Source organism: Colias croceus, chromosome 7 (genome assembly GCF_905220415.1).
Source record: "Colias croceus chromosome 7, ilColCroc2.1".
Lineage (NCBI taxonomy): Eukaryota > Metazoa > Arthropoda > Insecta > Lepidoptera > Pieridae > Colias > Colias croceus.
In genome coordinates this window covers 10206672-10226221 of record NC_059543.1, presented here as the reverse complement: position 1 = coordinate 10226221, position 19550 = coordinate 10206672, and the positions used below count along the sequence as shown (strand labels likewise).

Below are 19550 nucleotides of genomic sequence, written 5' to 3'. Positions count from 1 at the left end.
TTGATTCGCTTATAACTTCGCAATTACCATACCATACCTATGCCGAATTTTCAACTGCATCGCACAACATCCCGTTAGCTACCGCTTATTCTAATTTACTCGACTTATATCCATTCAAATCTCTTCTAGTTTCTTTGTCAAAGATCAACATATTTAGTAGTCCTCTCACACCATTATTTTGAAGATAATATCCTTTCAAGTTGCTATATTCACCATCATTTATGTCTTCATTTTTTATGTAGAGATTTGAAATTTATATCTTTCTTTATCACGGTCACGCAGGTAAATAAATTAAAATTCACCTTGCAGACAATATTCAGACGTTTACTTTCTAAACACCAATGATATAAACCAATTGTATGAGATTATTAGTAAATACTTGTCTCAAACGATTTTGTTCTTTGCGCCTACAATATACAATATACACTCTATGCGATTTATCTTATAACTAACGATCTAAATTGAACACTGAAGCAATTGTAACAAGACACTATTTTCTCTTTCAGAACTTCAGACATACAATAGTTAGGACGTTTATGAGAAGATGTATTTCACGGAACATATAAGCATTACGTATAATAACTATATACTAACAGATATTACAATTCTTCTAGCAAATGCACAGCTTAATTTATAACGTTTGTTGCTATAGTAACTGCGAAAATTATAACATCAGAAATGTTACAGGCAACATATTCGCGCTACGAGATTTTACTAAGTTAAACTTTATGTATATTTTTTATAGACTGAATTCTACTGATCGAATAAAAATAGTTTGATTTAAGAGCAGGCAGTTTATTAATTTTGATATACAATTTGGCACAGGAAATTTTGCAAAAATAAGTAGATAATAATTATTTATCGAAGTAAATGTAAAAAAGGGAAAGATGCGATAATAATTATAGAAGTAAATCCTGTAAAAAGGGATGCTAATATATCAAAATAATATTTTTTTTACTTAGTGCACTTGATCATTGTACAAATGTACAGGCTTACCTTCGAAAAAGTTGCACGATATTAAGAATATCAGGTCAAGTTGCACGATATTAAAAATAGATAGGTCATGTTTTATTTATATTATATTATAAATTAAATCATGGTTTTACCTAATGATAGAATTTGAGTTAGCCGTACAATAGACGTATAAGGATAAGAAAATATAAAAATACAGCTATGAATACATTTCAATTGGCTTGCACATGTAATATGAATGAAAGTGTACAATTTTTCATAGCTTTTTTTATGCTTTTAATAGTCTACAAGGTCTTGTTTTTGTAAAAAAGGAGTGATGTGTTAACACGTATTTTATAATACTAGTGTTCATAGAAATTATAAAATGATATATTTATAACTACTATATTCAACCTTAGAGGAAGAGTCACATACTTCAAAATATATTATATTTTATTTGCTAAACTTACAATACTTATAAACTTAATTGTTGATTCAACATAGAAACATAATCTTTGAAACGAAACCAATTGTGTTTAAGTCCCATGTCCCCTAGTGGGGTAAATGGCAGATGCATTACATCTGTTTCACTGATCGATTTTCTTTGGGGACAAGTAGGTGATCAGCCTTCTGTGTCCTACCAGATCGAGACATTCTTTTTTCTTTGTCTCCACCGGGAATCGAACCCAGGACCCCTCGGTGCTACGCTCATGCGTCAACCACTGTACCAAGGAAGCGGTCAAATTGTGTTTATTTAACACTAAATACCTTAATTATTTGTCTTAAGTTAGTCGCGTGAATGTGACGTATTTTTTCATGTTATTTTTTAATTTTTTTCAGCACTATAATAAACTCTAACAAGCAAACAATTTTGCTAATAATTCATAAACTTCTGTTTATTAGCATGGTTATTAACTATTTCTGAATAATATCCACATAATATGGATGAAATTATTTATTATTAACTATATTTAAACATTTTGTCTCGCATTAACTAATTAAAGCTATCCCAGACAATTTTATAGTATTGTGCTCATTTTAACAAGAAAGCAATTGTGCTATTTTTTTGGTTTATTTTTAAATTATCCGTCTAAAAAATATACAATTTCAACCAAATAAAATACACATTTTGCATATTATGTAACTATTTTAATATATACTTTTATTTACCTACTGTTATTTTAATTTGATATGTATTGATCTAAATTTATAAGTGAATGAAAATATAAGCATACTTTAAAATTATCAAAGTGATAATATAGATACTTATTTCTATATTTTGATATTTGAGAAATACATTTTTCTTTACGAAATAAAAAGAAAATTAAAGGTCTATCTGTTTTTAGGTATAAGAGATAGAGTTACTTTTCAAATAATATCGGTAAAGAATAATATAGAGACCAATATTAATACCTATTTATTCACTTTCAGTTCTGTAGTCGAATCAAAATTATAATTACGTTCTCCAAACCAAGGTTTTGATCCCAAATGCCTTCAATAAATTAGAATATGTATTCAAGTGTAAGACATAATATTTGTATGTACTTTTAATAAGTACGATATGTAATACGTAAGTTCCATTCATAGTTTTCCGAACTTGTTCAAGATTAATTGACATAGGTAAAATATTATAATCTATCGCTAAAGATTCATACTATAAATATTTTGTTCAATTTTACTAAATTCATAAGATGATTTCCACTTAAAGCATTATTTCTACACAAATATGTGACACTATTTTATTAAGTCAGGTTTAATAGAGTTTATTCTTATTATTTTAATTCCGCAAATCCGTTCTACCGTCAAATGCCTACTTAATAAAATAATCCCATAGAATATAAATATTATATAGCTTTACCGTTTATAGATTAAAGGGAATCAAAATAGACTACTATCTATTAATAGCATGTACTTAAATTCTTGCAGAAATGTGCCGATTTTTGTATACTTAGAAAAGTTATACAATACATTTTACCCTAGGCTCAGTGCTTACAGTAGGTACTTCGTGTAACGATACATTGGTATAATATAGAAAAGTGTTTTCGATCGGATACGGCGATCTAATTAGAAGTAATATTTACAAAATACGCTATTATTCTGTCCAAGTCATAAGAAAATCGGAATTCATAAGATTTTCGAATGGTATAGTCGATAGCATCCTAAATATATGTAAATATATTGATAAAAATTCTCACATCGTATTCATTATTTCTATATATCTATGAAAATGTTTTTAATACAAAAATCTAAAATCCACTACAATTACGATATGTATTCAATTGCTATTTAAGCAGAGGCACACATTGATATGTTTAGTGATTAAATGTCGTGAAAGCGGAGCGTCACTTTAACAATTAAAGCTCACATATATTTCTTTCTATAATACCAACACCCAAACAACATACCCAAGTACAACACGACGTTAAATATTAAAATAAATTTAACTTAACTAGCCTCCCTCGACGAGAGTTAATCCGAAGAAACTCAACTACTTATCACACTGAACTATAAGATAACTATAAACTATTATATAGGATCAACTTAATATAAACATTGAATCAGCAGGAGCGAAACTATAACTTCAATAATATTGATTGCGTCAACATAACGCTAGGTTGAGTGAAACTTAGTTATAATTGGATACATTTTCTACAATACTGTTGCTACGAATGTGCTAAACGTCTAAAGAGCCGCTGATGTGGCGAGAGTGGTGAGCAGGACGATGGGCAGGGTGGTGCCCGCGACGCTGCTGTAGGGGCCCGTCACTGCGCCGTCACATGGTACGTGTTCCAGCTCTGAAAATGTATTATAATCGACTTAGAAGTATAATCAAATATTATGTTGTGTTTTCAAGTGTGAATAGAAATGAACAATCCTTATAAGATGGGCTAGAGAGCCATTTAATTCCTTCTGCAAAAGCGCAATTTAAAATTTACTTTGAGTTTTGGTCAAAAGTAACGAAATTGTAGAGTCCATTGTGATTATTCAAAGAATAGCTGGTAGTTATAGTAAAAGAATTGTATATTTGTTGCGCGTATATTTCTTATTGTTCCATATCAAATACTTATCAAAAAACTATATCGATATATATGAATTGAAGGAAGAATAGCTTCGTATAATATTGAATGGAAATACAATACCATTCGTATTATGGGAGTAGAATACGAGAATTCTGGATATTTTTCCTGTAACGATGGCGTGAGGATCATATTACGATAAGGTAAGTATTACACGTTAAGTATAATAAATGTTCTCCTTTTTTAAATTTTACAAAGCTTTTCTCAAAACTTTATATATCACTCTATCAGTCAGTGGAAATTCCTTTAAATATAAACTTTAGTTCCTAAACATTGAAATTGAGATATTATTATATTATCTAAGTAATAAATACAATGGACACGAATGTCTTTCCCGTGTGTATGGGGCAGATGCATTATGACATTACTTTTTAAATCAGCCTTCTGTGTTCTGCCATACCGAGACATTTTTTTTTCTCGTTTCCACTGGATAGGTATATTTGGTATCTAATATAAGAAGTCTTTAGTTGTGAAGAATGATTTAGTAAGAAAATCTGGCAAGTCTGGCAAAGTTTAACCCATTGAGCCCCAAGCGTCCCAATCGGTCCCAGACACAATAGATTTTCTATTGTGTCTGTAGTTCCGGGGTCTGGGTTATTAAAAGACATAAGCCACATGAGCTTTCAAAATTTTATTAACAAAGGTCAATGCATTTCATTCGTCACATGTCTATTTCATATGAAAATTTAATAAATAGGAAATTTAATTGTTGCGGTTGGACCATAGATGATATTGCGATCTAGGCCCTTTTATTTTTTAAATTTTCAAATAATTATCTGCTATACTCCACGAATCCAACCTTAAAACTACATTTTCGAAACTTCACATTTATAACAAAAATAGTAGTGTAGAGAAAACACTTTTCAGTACAAAGCAAAGGTCAGCCTTAACGAGATTGCATGAAGCATAACAAATTACGTAAACTCAAGAGGGCGGCGTGAAAAGACGTGACACGGAATTAAAATTTATTAAAGCAGCCTTTCTAAATGGCATTTGAATAGATATGTAGGCTTTTCACCAGATACTAATTAAATAAGGTAATTGTTTGAATATTCTTGCACCAAAATTGCGTGGTGAAATTAACAATCATTATAATATTTATGTCTGTTGTAAAGAAGTTAAAGAATATATTGGTGTATAGAAGTGACAAAAGAATATACAATGATTTTGAATAGTAATTATAGTAGAGCCATTTTAATAGGCAACATTTGACAGTTCAACAAAATTCAACAACGTAACCTAGTAACGACGACATAGAATAACATGATATTTCGTTTTGTTAGAACTGCACATTTGCTTAACTTTTTCAATTACGATTACATATTTATAATAATAATGACCGATACAAGTAATTTTAAGATTTCATTTTACTGATAAACCATTCTAAACATAATAAACAATTTCTGAATTGAAGAACTGACGTCGCTACAATTTTGTGTCAATAAACCTTTTTTCTTTTTAAATACCTACCAGAGATGTTACTCTAAAAATCGAAATCTGACATCTAGAATCGAATGCATTGATTACTTGTGAATAAAAATCTTCATAAATTAATAAATTCGATTGACAAATGTTTCAAGTCCGTATCGATTAATTCACTTTAATCGATGTTTTTAAGCAGGTTACCTCTCTTCGAAGATAAAATTGATAGACGTCAAATGTTGCCTATTAAATTGGCTCGACTATAGTAATGAGTACGACTTAAATTTTAGCTAATCCCACATGTCACGCGACGTTGATTTTGATCGAAAACATTGAAATACTAGGCCTAGTACAATCTTATTGTTGGAAAGTACTAATGAAGGTATGGTAATTAGGGCAATTGGTGGCAATCAAGTGAATCGATCTTAGAACATAAATGTAAAGGTACTTATTATTTATTGTTTAACTACACTTTTGTCTGGATATAGTCTATACATTAGTAATAAAATCAACTACGCAAAATTACGTCTATAACATTCTTAGGATACGACGTTTTATTAGTGTTTGCTGCTTTTGCATTTAAGAAATTGGTCTAGAGCGGTCTGCAATGACGACACTTCATAAAACTTTTAATCTTAGTGGAATAGTTGGGAGAAGGAAAAAAATAGCACTGTTACCAGGCGCCGCGTCTGTTCTATCTCTATTTCTATCGAAGTATAAAAAATACCAGGCAACGTGTCTGTAATAGTGTAGTTGGCTCTACCTCTAATATCTACACTAATATTATAAAGAGGAAAACTTTTTTTGTTTGTTTGATTGATTGATTGTAATGAATAGGCTCATAAACTACTGGACCGATTAAAAAAAATTTTTCACCATTCGAAAGCTACATTATCCACCAGTAATATAGGCTAAGTTTTTATCCAGGAAATCCCACGGGAACGGGAACTATGCGGGTTTTTCTTTGAAAACGCGGGCGAAGCCGCAGGCGGAAGGCTAGTATAACATAAAGACTCACCATCAAGCTTATGAAGGAAATCGTTCCAAAAGGCGCACGCTGATGCGCGGGGCCCCCGGGGCCCTGCGGGGCCGCTAGTACCATCAGCTGTATACGTATAGTAGTGGGGCGACGACCGCGAGTAAAGAGGCCATTTCTCGTCCGGTTTGTGAGGCTTCCTGAAGCGTAGGCAATTACGCGTTTTTATATGAATGGAAAAAGTTGTAAACTATCGATGTACTATGTCGCTTTATAGTAGTGGCGTCATCAGATGTTGAGTTCATTAGCATTTATTTCTTTGGTATTATGATTACTTCTGAGATATGTCTATATAAAAAGTAAGTAAGCGATAAGGCAACCGTTTGTACACATTATTTTCCTCTTATTTGTACTGTATGTGTCTCTATTTCTTTTGTGTGTGCAATAAATAATAAATAAATAAATAAATAAGTACTATGGTTGTGAACTTCCTTATAACAAAAAAATAAATTATATGTTGTTTCCATATGTTGTTTCTAGTATAGAAGATATATTATTTAGAAATATCTAAATTTTACAAAAAAACTTCCATGTTCATATAAAGTGTGAGAATAACGGAAAATCTTAGTAAATTTCAAAAACACACACATAAAACGACAATGCACTCTAAGCTACCAACTCTTTATTTCCAGATTGTTAATTTTTTAACTATTAATAGGCTCAAAACTTTTAACAAATTGGTATAACTAGCCCATAATAGTCTAAGAAACTTACCCAGTAAGCGCGAATCTAGTAAACGACTGCATGATATGAGCAGCCAGGTCACGTTCCCTGGTGTGGTACTGCAGGGACATGTTCAAGGGATGACCGAACACATACTCCATCTCGTCTCCATGCATCACGCCCATCCATTCGCCCCACAGACTTGTGCTTGTGCGCTGAAATATTTAGAGAATACTAGATTAATTATTATATGCTATACTTTTAAGTGATCGGTGACTAGGATGTTGTCGAAGTTTATGAAGACGCAGTATGAACGATAGCGCTAAAACTGCTCATCATGATCAAATATAACATTAAAAGACCAGAAAATAAAAAAAATATCACAATTTACCAATAATCAATATTGTGGCCTAGTTCAGAACCATGAGGATCTAAGGGTACACAAATGAAATTCAGTTGTCCTCAATAATGTTTTATCAAGATACGCATCAAGGTATGATAATACTTTATACATAATGTAATGCACAAGGTCACCTTATCATGATGGAACCTATCGATATAATAATGGATAAGAGTTGACATTATACGTAACAATATTGATAGGTCATTAGGGCATACGGATCTTGCACCCTAAATAGTACACTATGACCACGAGTGTCGGTCGTAGTCTTAGTTTTTATAAGTAATACTAATAACATAGGTATTATTTGAGTCAATTGGTTTACACTAGATAAACCAATTGACTCTAATAATACCGTGTCAACATTTTCCCATTTAATAATGTTCTCCAAAACCATAAAACACTTTGCAAATTGAGAATTTAATAGAACTCCAACAAAATTTGAGATAATAAATTGGTGTTTCATAGCGTTTCTGTAAAATAAAACCAGGAAATGGTACAGAGGTTTTCTGAAATTGTTGTTTATTAAAAGGTGTGGTTACATGAGCTCTCTTTAATAATTCACAGCCTGCTGCTCGTATGTAGTCAGCGAAACATTAACTCCATTTAAAGGTCGGAGTATAATATTATCTACTTACGTAATTGGTACTTACTTTTAAACACTTGTAAGTGGGAAGTATATTACTTTATTGTTCTTAATCGGTTTGATGGTTTCACATGCAACCTAATATTATGTAGTTATGATAATATTAACATACGATTATAATCTTTTAGATAGAGCTTACAAATAGCATTCGACCGCCTCCTTGGTACAGTGGTTGACGCGTGAGCGTAGAACCGAAGGGTCCTGGGTTCGATTCCCGGTGGAGACGACGAAAAAAAAATGTCTCGGTCTGGTAGGGCACAGAAGGCTGATCACCTACTTGTCCCTAAAGAAAAATCGATCAGTGAAACAGATGTATGCATAATGCATCTGCCCCTTACCCCACTACGGGGACATGGGACTTCACTTTTACAAATAGCATCGGACAGAGTCGTAGGCATATTTTGAAAAGTTGGTAAGTTTTATCGATTTGTGACATAATTTTATCTATTGTTTTACAAAAAGTTATTCTATTACAATAGATAAATACTAGAACGTTAAATGGAGTCTTTTCACATCTTATTGTTAACTAGGAGTTAAATATTTGATCACATGTCCTACAATATGAATGACTCTATTTCACAGCAAACTACATAATATTTTCCTTTTTTCTTAATTATATTTTCAATAGTCACGCTACATGTCTTCATCAGCGTAAGAACTTCATAATATATTATTTATACCTACCTACATGTTACATGTTTAAATTTTCATGCCCAATTTTCGTCTATTTATCGATTTGATAATTGTCTAACTTCGTAACTGCAGGTTGTACCTACAGTTTATGTGTAGTGATTAGTCTAGTCTAGTAGATACTGAGTCTTACGATCCTTCTTATGTAGTTCAGTCTTTCTTGACTGAGAGTGAGATAGATTAAAATTGTTAAGCAAATTGACTTACAATATATTTGTTTTATTACTATTTTTCAGTATTGTCCTGCAAAAATATTTTGTATATTTTGATAATCTTAAAAATAAAATAAGTAATATTATATTAAAATCTTATTTATCTTATAGGATTATAGGTACTATAGAAATCTAAATAACAGTGTGTTGTTATTAAGATTTATATGATAGGTACCTAAGTATTTAATTATAAACTAATACCAGAAGCAAAAACACACTTTGTATATTATGTTACGTCTTGAGGCTTGAGCATCATAAGCGTGACGATATATCTAAGCAAATAATACATAACAATGAACCTCTAAATCAAAGAAAAGCGCACTTCCCGACACTATTATGAAGGGCTTGAATTCAGTTCATTATCCATTCTCTTAGTAACAAGCCTTGATGGACGGAGAGTGAGTTGTCTTCAAAGCGCTATTTTTGTCTTTAGCGAGGGTATTTTCCCGTCGCATTATGTATTCAATCTTGAAAATATTATCAAATGGAGTCGGTATCTAGAACAGTCCTCTAGAGATATGGTCATATGAAGTAAAAGCTTTTCATGCCCCGTTTTTTATTTTGTTACGTACACGCTTACGAGTTCAAAGACTGTTTTCTGTGACGTCACTAAGAAAGTCAGTGACATGTTTAATAATAAAAGTTATTCGTCGTCAGTCTATTTCAATCTGTCAGCGTAGTATATATCTGTCAACTGTGCTGTCAGTCAGCATTCATACTGTAAATGAGGAAGTGCGTCTGTGTTCACGTTGCTATAGAGGAACTGTTTTATATTACAATGTTTAATGCCATGAAGCATGGGGGTCGAATTTAAATAGGGTTTTTAAAATTATGTAGATTATATTTCTAAAAAAAAGAAACAGATTTGGTATTTCTAAAAGTACCTACTTAGCTTTAATACTAACTATTATCTAGATATAATAAATGTAATGCCACTAGACAAAAAAACAATTGATTATTACTGCTAGCTGTTTCTACTCACAAACATTTCAACTAACTTAAATTGTATTTACACAGTTAAACAATAACACAAACAGACCGGTTTAGAATTCGATGGAAAATTTAAAAAAATATATCAGCCAAGACGATTAAGCTGTATAAATATGTCTATATACTTATATTATTTGCAATGTATTGTTACCTATATGTAATTGTAATTATAATCATTTATTATGCACTATCCCACGACCTTCATACATTTCCTATCCTGTCAGGTTGCCTGGTAGAGATTGCTGTTCAGCAATAAGGCCGCCTTTTGTACAAATAATGCCTTTTTGTGATTTTGCTCTTATTATCTTGTTTTTTGTCCATTCATGTTTGTACAATGAGGGGTAATAAATAAATAAGCTAGCTAAAATAAAATTACTAAACGAAAACGGAACGTCTGTCACGTCTCGAAATAGCGCGTTGTTAATCTGCTGACCTTTGCCTTTTGGTTTCGCCGACTCTAATTTAATATTGTCACATGTCTGCTCTTATGATATAAAAATCTCTCGGATATTTGAATAAGAAACTCCTAGACTACTTAGTTATTTCAATAGAGTTCACAAATAACTAGGCAAAAGTAAGATCGATAGAGCTAAACTTCAGGTCAAAAACCCAGTTGACTTTAAGGCGCTAAAATCCAAATAAATTTAAAGACATTATTTGTAAAATACCTTTTACATAACTAAAAAAATCTTTAAAAGCTGAAATCATTGGCTCTTAAAATATATATATATAACATAAATATGTAGATTCAAAAGTAATAACATAATTAGTTTGTATGATACTAATAATAAAACCTATTGAAATAATGAAGGATGTCAAGTCGTTAACAACGATAGGGGCGCGATGTTAAGTGCTCTTTTTGAGTCAGTGACTGTGGACTGTGAAGCCCTATTTTTATAACAGAATCAAATAAAGATATTTGTATTAGCACTGTTGGTTCCCTAATTAGTTTTTTTAAGTATTATATTATTCAATTGTGTATTTTATTTCTCTTTAGAAATAAGAAAAACTCTAGCATATAATACATAGGTATTATAATATCAGTTATTTTGCAAATACACTGCATCTGAAATTTGGTTCAAAAATGGTCTGGTCATATAGATTTATTTATAGGAAGTAAATATGTGTTCAACGAATAACCCAGAAATTGTTCGTGTATTTTCTTGATTCCAATGAATTCTCAATTTAGAGGAAAAATGTATATTCGAATTCAATCGCAAATTGATTAGGTCATATTTATTTTTACAGGTGACCTAAATGCACGGCCGTCTAACGACAAATCACCATCACGGCTGCCCTTCCTAACTACTTGATTTATTACCTCGCATTTTTTCATATTACGCTTGATGGATGTACTTTTTGAATAAAAAATTATCTTACTTATTACGAAGACTGAGTAATAGTAAACTAATATAATAACATGTTTGGGGTCAAAGCCAAAGCCAACTTAAACGTTTCGAAAGTGTTTATGGAATAGGTTGCTTATACACTCACTTATTTATAAACTGCTAAGTTTAAAATTGATTAGTTTATATTCCCTTCCATAATATATTTAGTGAAATGTCTCGAATATTATGGACATCTCTTAAATTTTATACGAGCTAATCTACAAACTAAAGCCATATTGAAGTTCATTCAAATTTTACTTCTTCTGGCAAATAGCTTCATGCACAAGAATGATCCATAAAAAATGGATGACTTAATACTTGTATACATAGTTCTAGGATGTAACTTTGTCAAACGAGAGGCTGAACTAGTAACTGGTAAATACTTAATAAGCACTTGGCAGAACTCCAAAGCGCCGCATGAATTTCAAGTCAATATGCAGAATTAAATTGATTTTGCGCTGGTGCTTCAAAATTTATGTTTGGCAGCACACACGATCAAGCATTGTTCTAAAATTGACGTTGAATATATAATGCACATCTATTCAAGTGTAATCTCAAAGGAAAGAATAGCTGCAGTAACTATACTGAATTGAATAACAAAGATAGGATACTCAAGGGAGAGAGATCACGAACAATAGCGTTTTGTGCAAGTGGGTATGACGCACATGTCAATGGCAAATCTAATATGCAGCACTAAGCTGCGCATTCTTAACATTTCCTTACTGAACTGTGATATAGTTACATTTTCATCTAGTTCTATTAAGAAATAATGAATATTTGATTCTTTAGTTACGAGGTAAGAATAAGAAAAGAATAAGAATTTATAAGAAAAGAATAAAAGAAGGTAGACTGTATGCTTAAATTTTTCCATCTGTTTACGTTTACTTCTCTGTATAGTTACATTTTTCATACACCAATTTATACTATTTGGATTATGTAGACCGAATTTATCGGAGACCAACGAAACGTGTGTGTTTCGTATTTGGAAAACTCTTTCAAATATACGACCAAAAAGATTTCGCCTCTTCAAATTGATTCTACCTCTACGTAAAAGAGAATTTCTGTCTCTCTTAAGTTATTAGATAGATGCATTTCATAACCATTTCTGTGAAAGCTTTTAATTTGAACATTTGCATTTACAGATCAATATTCTTCATATTCAGATTTTGTATCCGATATTTCATTAGTGCGGGAATCTCGGGTATATTAACTTTGTAAAAGGAAATTTGAAAAACACCTTCAGAATTTCAGTAGAATACATAATCAAAAGCCGTTTTTCCCGAAAGTACAGGCATCTAATTTCAGACAACCAAATATATAAAGAAAGAAGGACACAAAAGGTTAAAAACAGATCTTCGAAAAATATTTGAAGTAAATCTCGGCTAGACCTGAGCAAAGGTGTTACAATGTTCAAATTCAATTGTTCAATAACTAAGACGATTCGATCTGAGGGGTCACAGCAGGTCAGGTAAGTGACCGGCTTGTAGTGTGAAGAAAATCAATCTTTGAAAATTGTATCATGTATCATGTCTCGCCAGGATAATAAAACTTCGAGTTTATAATATAAATGTATTATTTATTTACGAGTATTGAGGATCATTCTGGAACTTCATAAAGTTAAAATAAGTATCAGAATTTATAATATTACTTTTGCTAACAGATATTGTAAGTTCATGGCCTCTGAGTTACAACGTAAACAAATTGTTGCATTTGAAAATGATTTAAGCAAACAAATAGAACTATTTGATATAATTATGTTCAAAGATAAATATAAATAGTAAAGACGATTCTGTCTAATATCTGTGGAGCTTATCGTAAAAACAAATCTTTTCTTTTTCTTTCCTAATAAAGTTAATTAGTATGAAATTATAGTTGTAGAAGCATAATTCAAAATAATTGATCCAATAAATTGACAATAAAAAACAGATCAAACATAAAATTACAAGTGAGTCAAAGCTTTATTAATTCAAGCTGCGTTTTAATTTTAAATTGAATCAAAATTCGGTTATAACGTTCACTGATTCCTTTGAGCTATGCTGGAGAGGTTAGCAAAAAGCGAACGTAGCCGAGCGGTCCTTTAAAAGAGCCCTTGTGTTTGGTTCGTTACCCAAATTAACGTGTTAGTACCGGTTTGCTCGTTCACCGTCTTGGCAAAGAGTTTGTGATTTTATATGTAACTAGCAACCTTGGGATTCGTATGACTGTGTCGTCTATAGTTTTTGTAGGTTCACTTGCACTGTGGTGAACTTATGCCATTGTAATTGTAAAGATTAAACTAATTAACATCATTGTTTTGTTTAAATAGGTTTTTTTATAATTTGAACATCCTTCGTTTTATAAAAAAATTGTAACGTATACAAAACAATATACAAATATTATATGAAATACCAGAGTCAGAAAGTTGAGACTTATCTGTTTAAAAATTAAAACCAATACAATACAAATTGGAGCCACTATATTTTTGGGAAATGGTGGAATTTTTTTCTGCCCTTTCATAACAGCAGTTGTTATAAAATGGAAGTTACGACATAACGCTGAATGAAAAGCATTCAATTTTAATTGCTATTGAATAATGACATGTGGTTTGAGAGCGTGTGTCATAAACTTTTATTAAAACCACTTCAGTATAATGAGAATAATAATTGCAAAGATATTTCAGCTGTTGACGTAGGATTTTTTTTTTTATTATAACTCCTATTCCAATAGGTATAAAAAATAACGATCCTTTTACTAAGTGATTACTATGGTAATTTTATCAACTTTTATAAAGTACTACCTAAAATAGGCATTTCACGATAAAACCAACACAATTTTATATATTTTTTACGGTGTGGTAAAACTTCATAAAAAAGTTAGACCTCGCAAAATAGCTGCTATTTTAGCACCTATGAAAACAGTGAAATAGATTCGGCACGCGATTTATTCATTATTGTATTTCAAGTTTCAAACACAAGGGAGGTTAGACATTAGTGGTACCTACATCTAATTTTCTGAATGTTTTAGAAGTTTGCAGAACTTTAATGACACATGATTGCTGTTTGCTTTAAAATAAGAGTCGGGATTGCACGCCGAGCGTTCCGTATAAATCTGTTTTTACTTTAAAACGTGTTATATTGTAACTTTAAAATTTATACTTTTCACAATTTTTCTTTTATTAGTGCTACAAGACGTTGCTTTGTACCAAATTTCAAGATTCTGTGATAACACGAAGTTTCGATGCCTTTGCGAATGTCTAAAATTTGCAGCATAAGCCGCTGTATCTTTGATTACGTTGACTTAGAAGTTTGATTTATTTTACAGAACGATAAACTTGAGTAGGTATTTGATATAAATTTCGATTTGATACCGCCAGGCGTTCCTACAGACAGACGGATAACAAAGTGGTCCTACAAGGCTTCCGTTTTCCTATTGAGTTTCGGAACCCTAAAAAGAAACAAATTATACCTGAGCGACGTTGCAGATAATTTTGACTGCCAAAACTGGTTCGACGAGAACACGCTACAGTATAGCGATATATTCCCTTTTTTGTCTTTCCGATTTGGAAGACAAAAAAAGGGAATGCGAATTACAAAAGAAATTGTTATACATTTCCTTTTTTGGAAACCTGATAATGCTCATTGTATATGTCTCGTATTTTCTGCTTTTTCACAGCACCCTCGTATTGTTTAATTAATTGTTATCGACTTACTACGGAATACTTACTTACAAACATTACAAGTATTCATTTAAAGTAAGATTGAATATTTTATACTCTTTTATTATTATGCACTGTTACCCTATTAAAATTGTTAAAAATTACGTAGAAAATCTAAACACATGTAAATAAAACAGCTCTATAACAATCGATTATATTGATATATAACAATGGGTTATATATGGGTTATATCGATATTTTTATATCTAGACTTACAAATCGTAATTAATCTTAATATTGTTCACACAAATAGCTACTTAAATAAGAACTAAACTATAAGAACAAACTAGATACATTATCTCTCTAGACACACAACTTTACAATACAATTTCCCTTTTCCTCCGGTCGTCCTATCCTCTTTCTATCCTGTAAAACCAAATTTCCTCACGCTTGAGGCTGACGCAATTTGTGTGAATGCTTTGTGACATGTGTCGTGTTTCTGCAGCGAGATAAATTAAATGACGCATGTGTCCACGTGTAGGATTCACTGAACACAGGTTGGAAATGCGAAGTGTTTTTATTTGATGTTAAAACTTTAGTCCAGCAGACTTGGTAGGTAGATTTGATTGAAGGATTGTTTATGTTTATTACGTGAATAAAAGAAGTTGAGGATTATGAAATTAATATTGACTAGATTTCCGCCCGCGGCTTCGCCCACGTTTGCAAAGGTAAACCCGCATAGTTCCCGTTCCCGTGGGATTTCCGGGATAAAAATTATCCAAGTGGTAATCCAAGTTACCCTCTATATGTGTGCTAAATTTCATTGTAATCAGTTCAGTAGTTTTTACGTGAAAGAGTAACAAACATCCATACATCCATACAAACTTTCGTATTTATAATATTAGTAGGATATATTTACTACGGAGTTTCTAGCCTGCTCTCCTCTGTAGAAAGTAGAAACTGTTTTCCGAACCGTTGGTAAAGATAAATTATTATGTATTTTGACCGTAATAATTTATCTTTACCAACGAATTACATTCCTAGAAGAAGTGTAATTGAACAGATAAATGCTTAAGTTTCAGTTTGAGGGGACTTTGCGTACCCTCCAAGTATTCGTGACGATTAGATGGGTGAAATCATTTAATGGATGAATCGCGTTTTAAAACGTCATTTATTAATTGATTAGTTTCCTTCATCAATTATGATTATGAGTTTACTTGGTAATATTGATAATATTTGATAATAGCTCAATGCTAAAATGAACTGAAGCACGTTAACGTTTTGCTAAAATGTTTTCATGTATGTTTAAGTCACACTTAAGAAATATTTATTAATTTATTTAACTATCTATGGTACACCATTTAACATTAAAATACAAACTATATCTACTAATGTACAAACGGAAGGTGACCTTATCACTTATAAGCGATTTATTCCAAATATTGTTTTATTAGGCCACACGCTTTAGAGAATATTATTGCCACACTTGAAAGTATTTTGGAATATTTGAATGCTATCTAAGTAAAATGTTCCTCAATTAAACCCATAACTGCATAATTTCTGATATCACTTACCAAAACATAAACAAAAATGTACTTACGTGTGTGAAGTAATAATAGTAGACGTCAACCTCAGCATCAGCGAGCACTTCGGCGAAGTAATTTGTCGGACAGACGAAGAAATAATCACCCACGACGTCAGCAATCATCTTCTGATTCAAGTACCCGTCTGTGATTTCCTCCCAATCGGTGTACTGTACGTAGAATAAACATCGGTAAATAACGGTTTTGTTGTAAGCCTTAGATAGCAGAATAAAATTGTTAGATAAATAAAAATTTAAGTTTTAGTTTTGATGTGAAACATCTACAGGCGCGCGTAAACTCGATTTCTTTCATCGATTAGCATGGCGACGCATTTTGTTGTTAACACAGGACATTACTTTATGAAATTCTGCTCATTTTATTAGATACTCTTTCTATCCAATGCAGAACAAATACTTCATAATCTTAACGATTGTTAAAATATTATGATTACAAGTAACTTTAGCGCCAGTCGATGTACTGCATCTCTTAAGTTAATCATCTCATAAGTGTCGAATTACTGAGAAGTTAACAAGGCAAGGCACCGGCATTATTAGAAGTCATTTCAAATGGGACATCCTTATTATTTGTTTCTGTAATGACGTGAATCTTGCGGATCGCACATCACTTCTACGGTTTTATGCAAATTTTTTTCAATGGATTTCATATTTTAAAAGCAACGCGCAACGTTCTGAATCGTTGAAATAAATTAAAGTGTAAATAGAATGAAAATTCATCTAGGCTCTTTTTTAATGATAAAATATTTGTGATTTTCTGGAAATATAATATAGTTTCTATCTACAACATAAATTACACCATTACAAACTATATTTTATATGCACGCACGTGAAGCTCTACTTTAAATATAATATTTATTATATATTTATTTATAAATATAATATTTATATATATTATAATATTTATTTATAAATATAATATTTAAAGTAGAGCTTTAAGGATTTGACGTTAATGGTTTGAAAAAAATTCAAATATCATATCACATCAACATGTCCAATTTATTGGTATGTATAATAAAATATTTATTTATACGTACTTGGAAAACAATCGCTTCCCTTTTGATCTTCGAGAACTCCTTGAAAATTGTGTCGATTATTTCCAAAAACTTTTCGCGTTGCAAAAAACTAGGGCCATCTTTCTCGAAGTAATCCAGAAAATCGTATAGCAAAAAATAGGTACCTGAAAAAAAGAACTTATTATTTGACAATACACGGTTCAAAATACTTTGATATCATACTAATACGAAACTGTAAATATAAGTATGGTGAGTTTCTTTATTCTTTACGATGCAGCAAAATTTTAAATGAAACAAACAGTTCAGTTTAAATTATCTCATTATCTTCACCATAGTTTGAGGCTACTTTATTAGGCGCCTTATAAAAATTAATTGCATTTGTTTAAAAGAAAAAGCGAGTCTAGCCAGCGCTGGGACAATATTTGCTTGAAAATGAAAAACAAATAGAGAAATTTTCTACCTCAACGTTACGGCATTATAAAATTATGAAATATTATGAGGAATTGTTTGTTAAACTTTTATTCCTCTCAGATTCCCATAACGCAATTATATTTTACATTTAAACAGTCGCGTGTAAAGGAATTGCATTTGAATGCATTTAATGTTGTTAAAAGTGAGATATTTCGCATGCTAGCACGGAAGAATTGTTAGTAATTGTCAAGGTTGGTTTTATTGGAATTGAAATATGTGATAACCCTTTCCATTGTAATTGTATAAGAGGTAGATAGATTGTGTGTCTCTTGCCTGTACTAGGAAAACCAATAAATGTTTAATGACAATAAATAATATCATAAAAGGAAAATACTATATCCTCTATAATTCGGGAATTCGGATAAGTTTTTGAAATCTATTCCATTAATCAGCATTCTTAATGGGCAAATGGGCTATTATCTACCAACTTGAATTTGCAATAAAACCCGAAATATGTTATTTATTATTGCATCGCTCTAACCTTTAAAAACTAAACAAAATATCTCCACAGAAACTAAAACGTTAACTTAACTAAAAAAAATATCCAGCATTTTTATGATTAAAAGATGTTATGTTAATATCTAGAAAATATTTGCATCAACCGCGCTCACAAAGAATTCAAACAAATACTATAGGTTCTTTTATATAGCAAGGTTATGTAAGAGTTCATTAAAAAGTACCTAGAAGTACTCCTTAGGGATGAAACCGAGGCCGTTCTACTCTTTTATAAAACTGTTGCAACGCGAGCTGCATTTTTCAATCTTTAAAACCATTTGATACATATTTAAACAGTACTCATAGGCAAACGTTATATTTGAACTCAGGGAATATTATCCATACTAATATTATAAATGCGAAAGTAACTCTGTCTGTCTGTCTGTCTGTTACTCAATCACGCCTAAACTACTGAACCAATTTGCATGAAATTTGGTATGGAGATATTTTGATACCCGAGAAAGGACATAGGCTACCTTTTATTGCGAAATATGTACCACGGGCGAAGCCGGGGCGGACCACTAGTTCACTATAATTTAAGCTCCCTCGTGTATAACATCATCTACATACAGGATTTATAACTTTAACAATTCATAAAGCTATTATGGACAATTTATTACTCTATTTGTGGTTGATATGGAAAACATTTTTTTTTATTTGATGTGTCGAATTAATATTTGTAAGTATATCTTTATTTAATAAAAGTATTATGAATAAAATACTTCAATTAAAGTACCTACTACTTCAGTTTTCGATCTCTGTATTATGATTGATATCATCATCCTTAATTTTGATTTAAAATTTCAATTCCAACCCTCATTACCTCTCATGAAAACTGTATAATATCAAATAAAAAATACAA

At 31.3% G+C, this 19550-nt stretch overlaps 1 protein-coding gene across 1 annotated transcript in view; it reads right to left on the bottom strand.

The window, feature by feature from the left end:
- Window positions 1-2197: 2197 nt before the first annotated feature.
- The window catches only part of LOC123693449 (acetylcholinesterase-like), a 53064-nt gene continuing 35711 nt past the window's right edge, over window positions 2198-19550 (bottom strand). The window contains exons 3-7 of the mRNA XM_045638553.1: window positions 17744-17886; window positions 16710-16862; window positions 7201-7364; window positions 6469-6626; window positions 2198-3746 (exon numbers count right to left, since the gene is read on the bottom strand). Of these exons, the coding sequence (XP_045494509.1) occupies window positions 3634-3746; window positions 6469-6626; window positions 7201-7364; window positions 16710-16862; window positions 17744-17886 (731 nt within the window). The 3' untranslated portion in view covers window positions 2198-3633. The remainder of the gene's footprint in view (window positions 3747-6468; window positions 6627-7200; window positions 7365-16709; window positions 16863-17743; window positions 17887-19550) is intronic.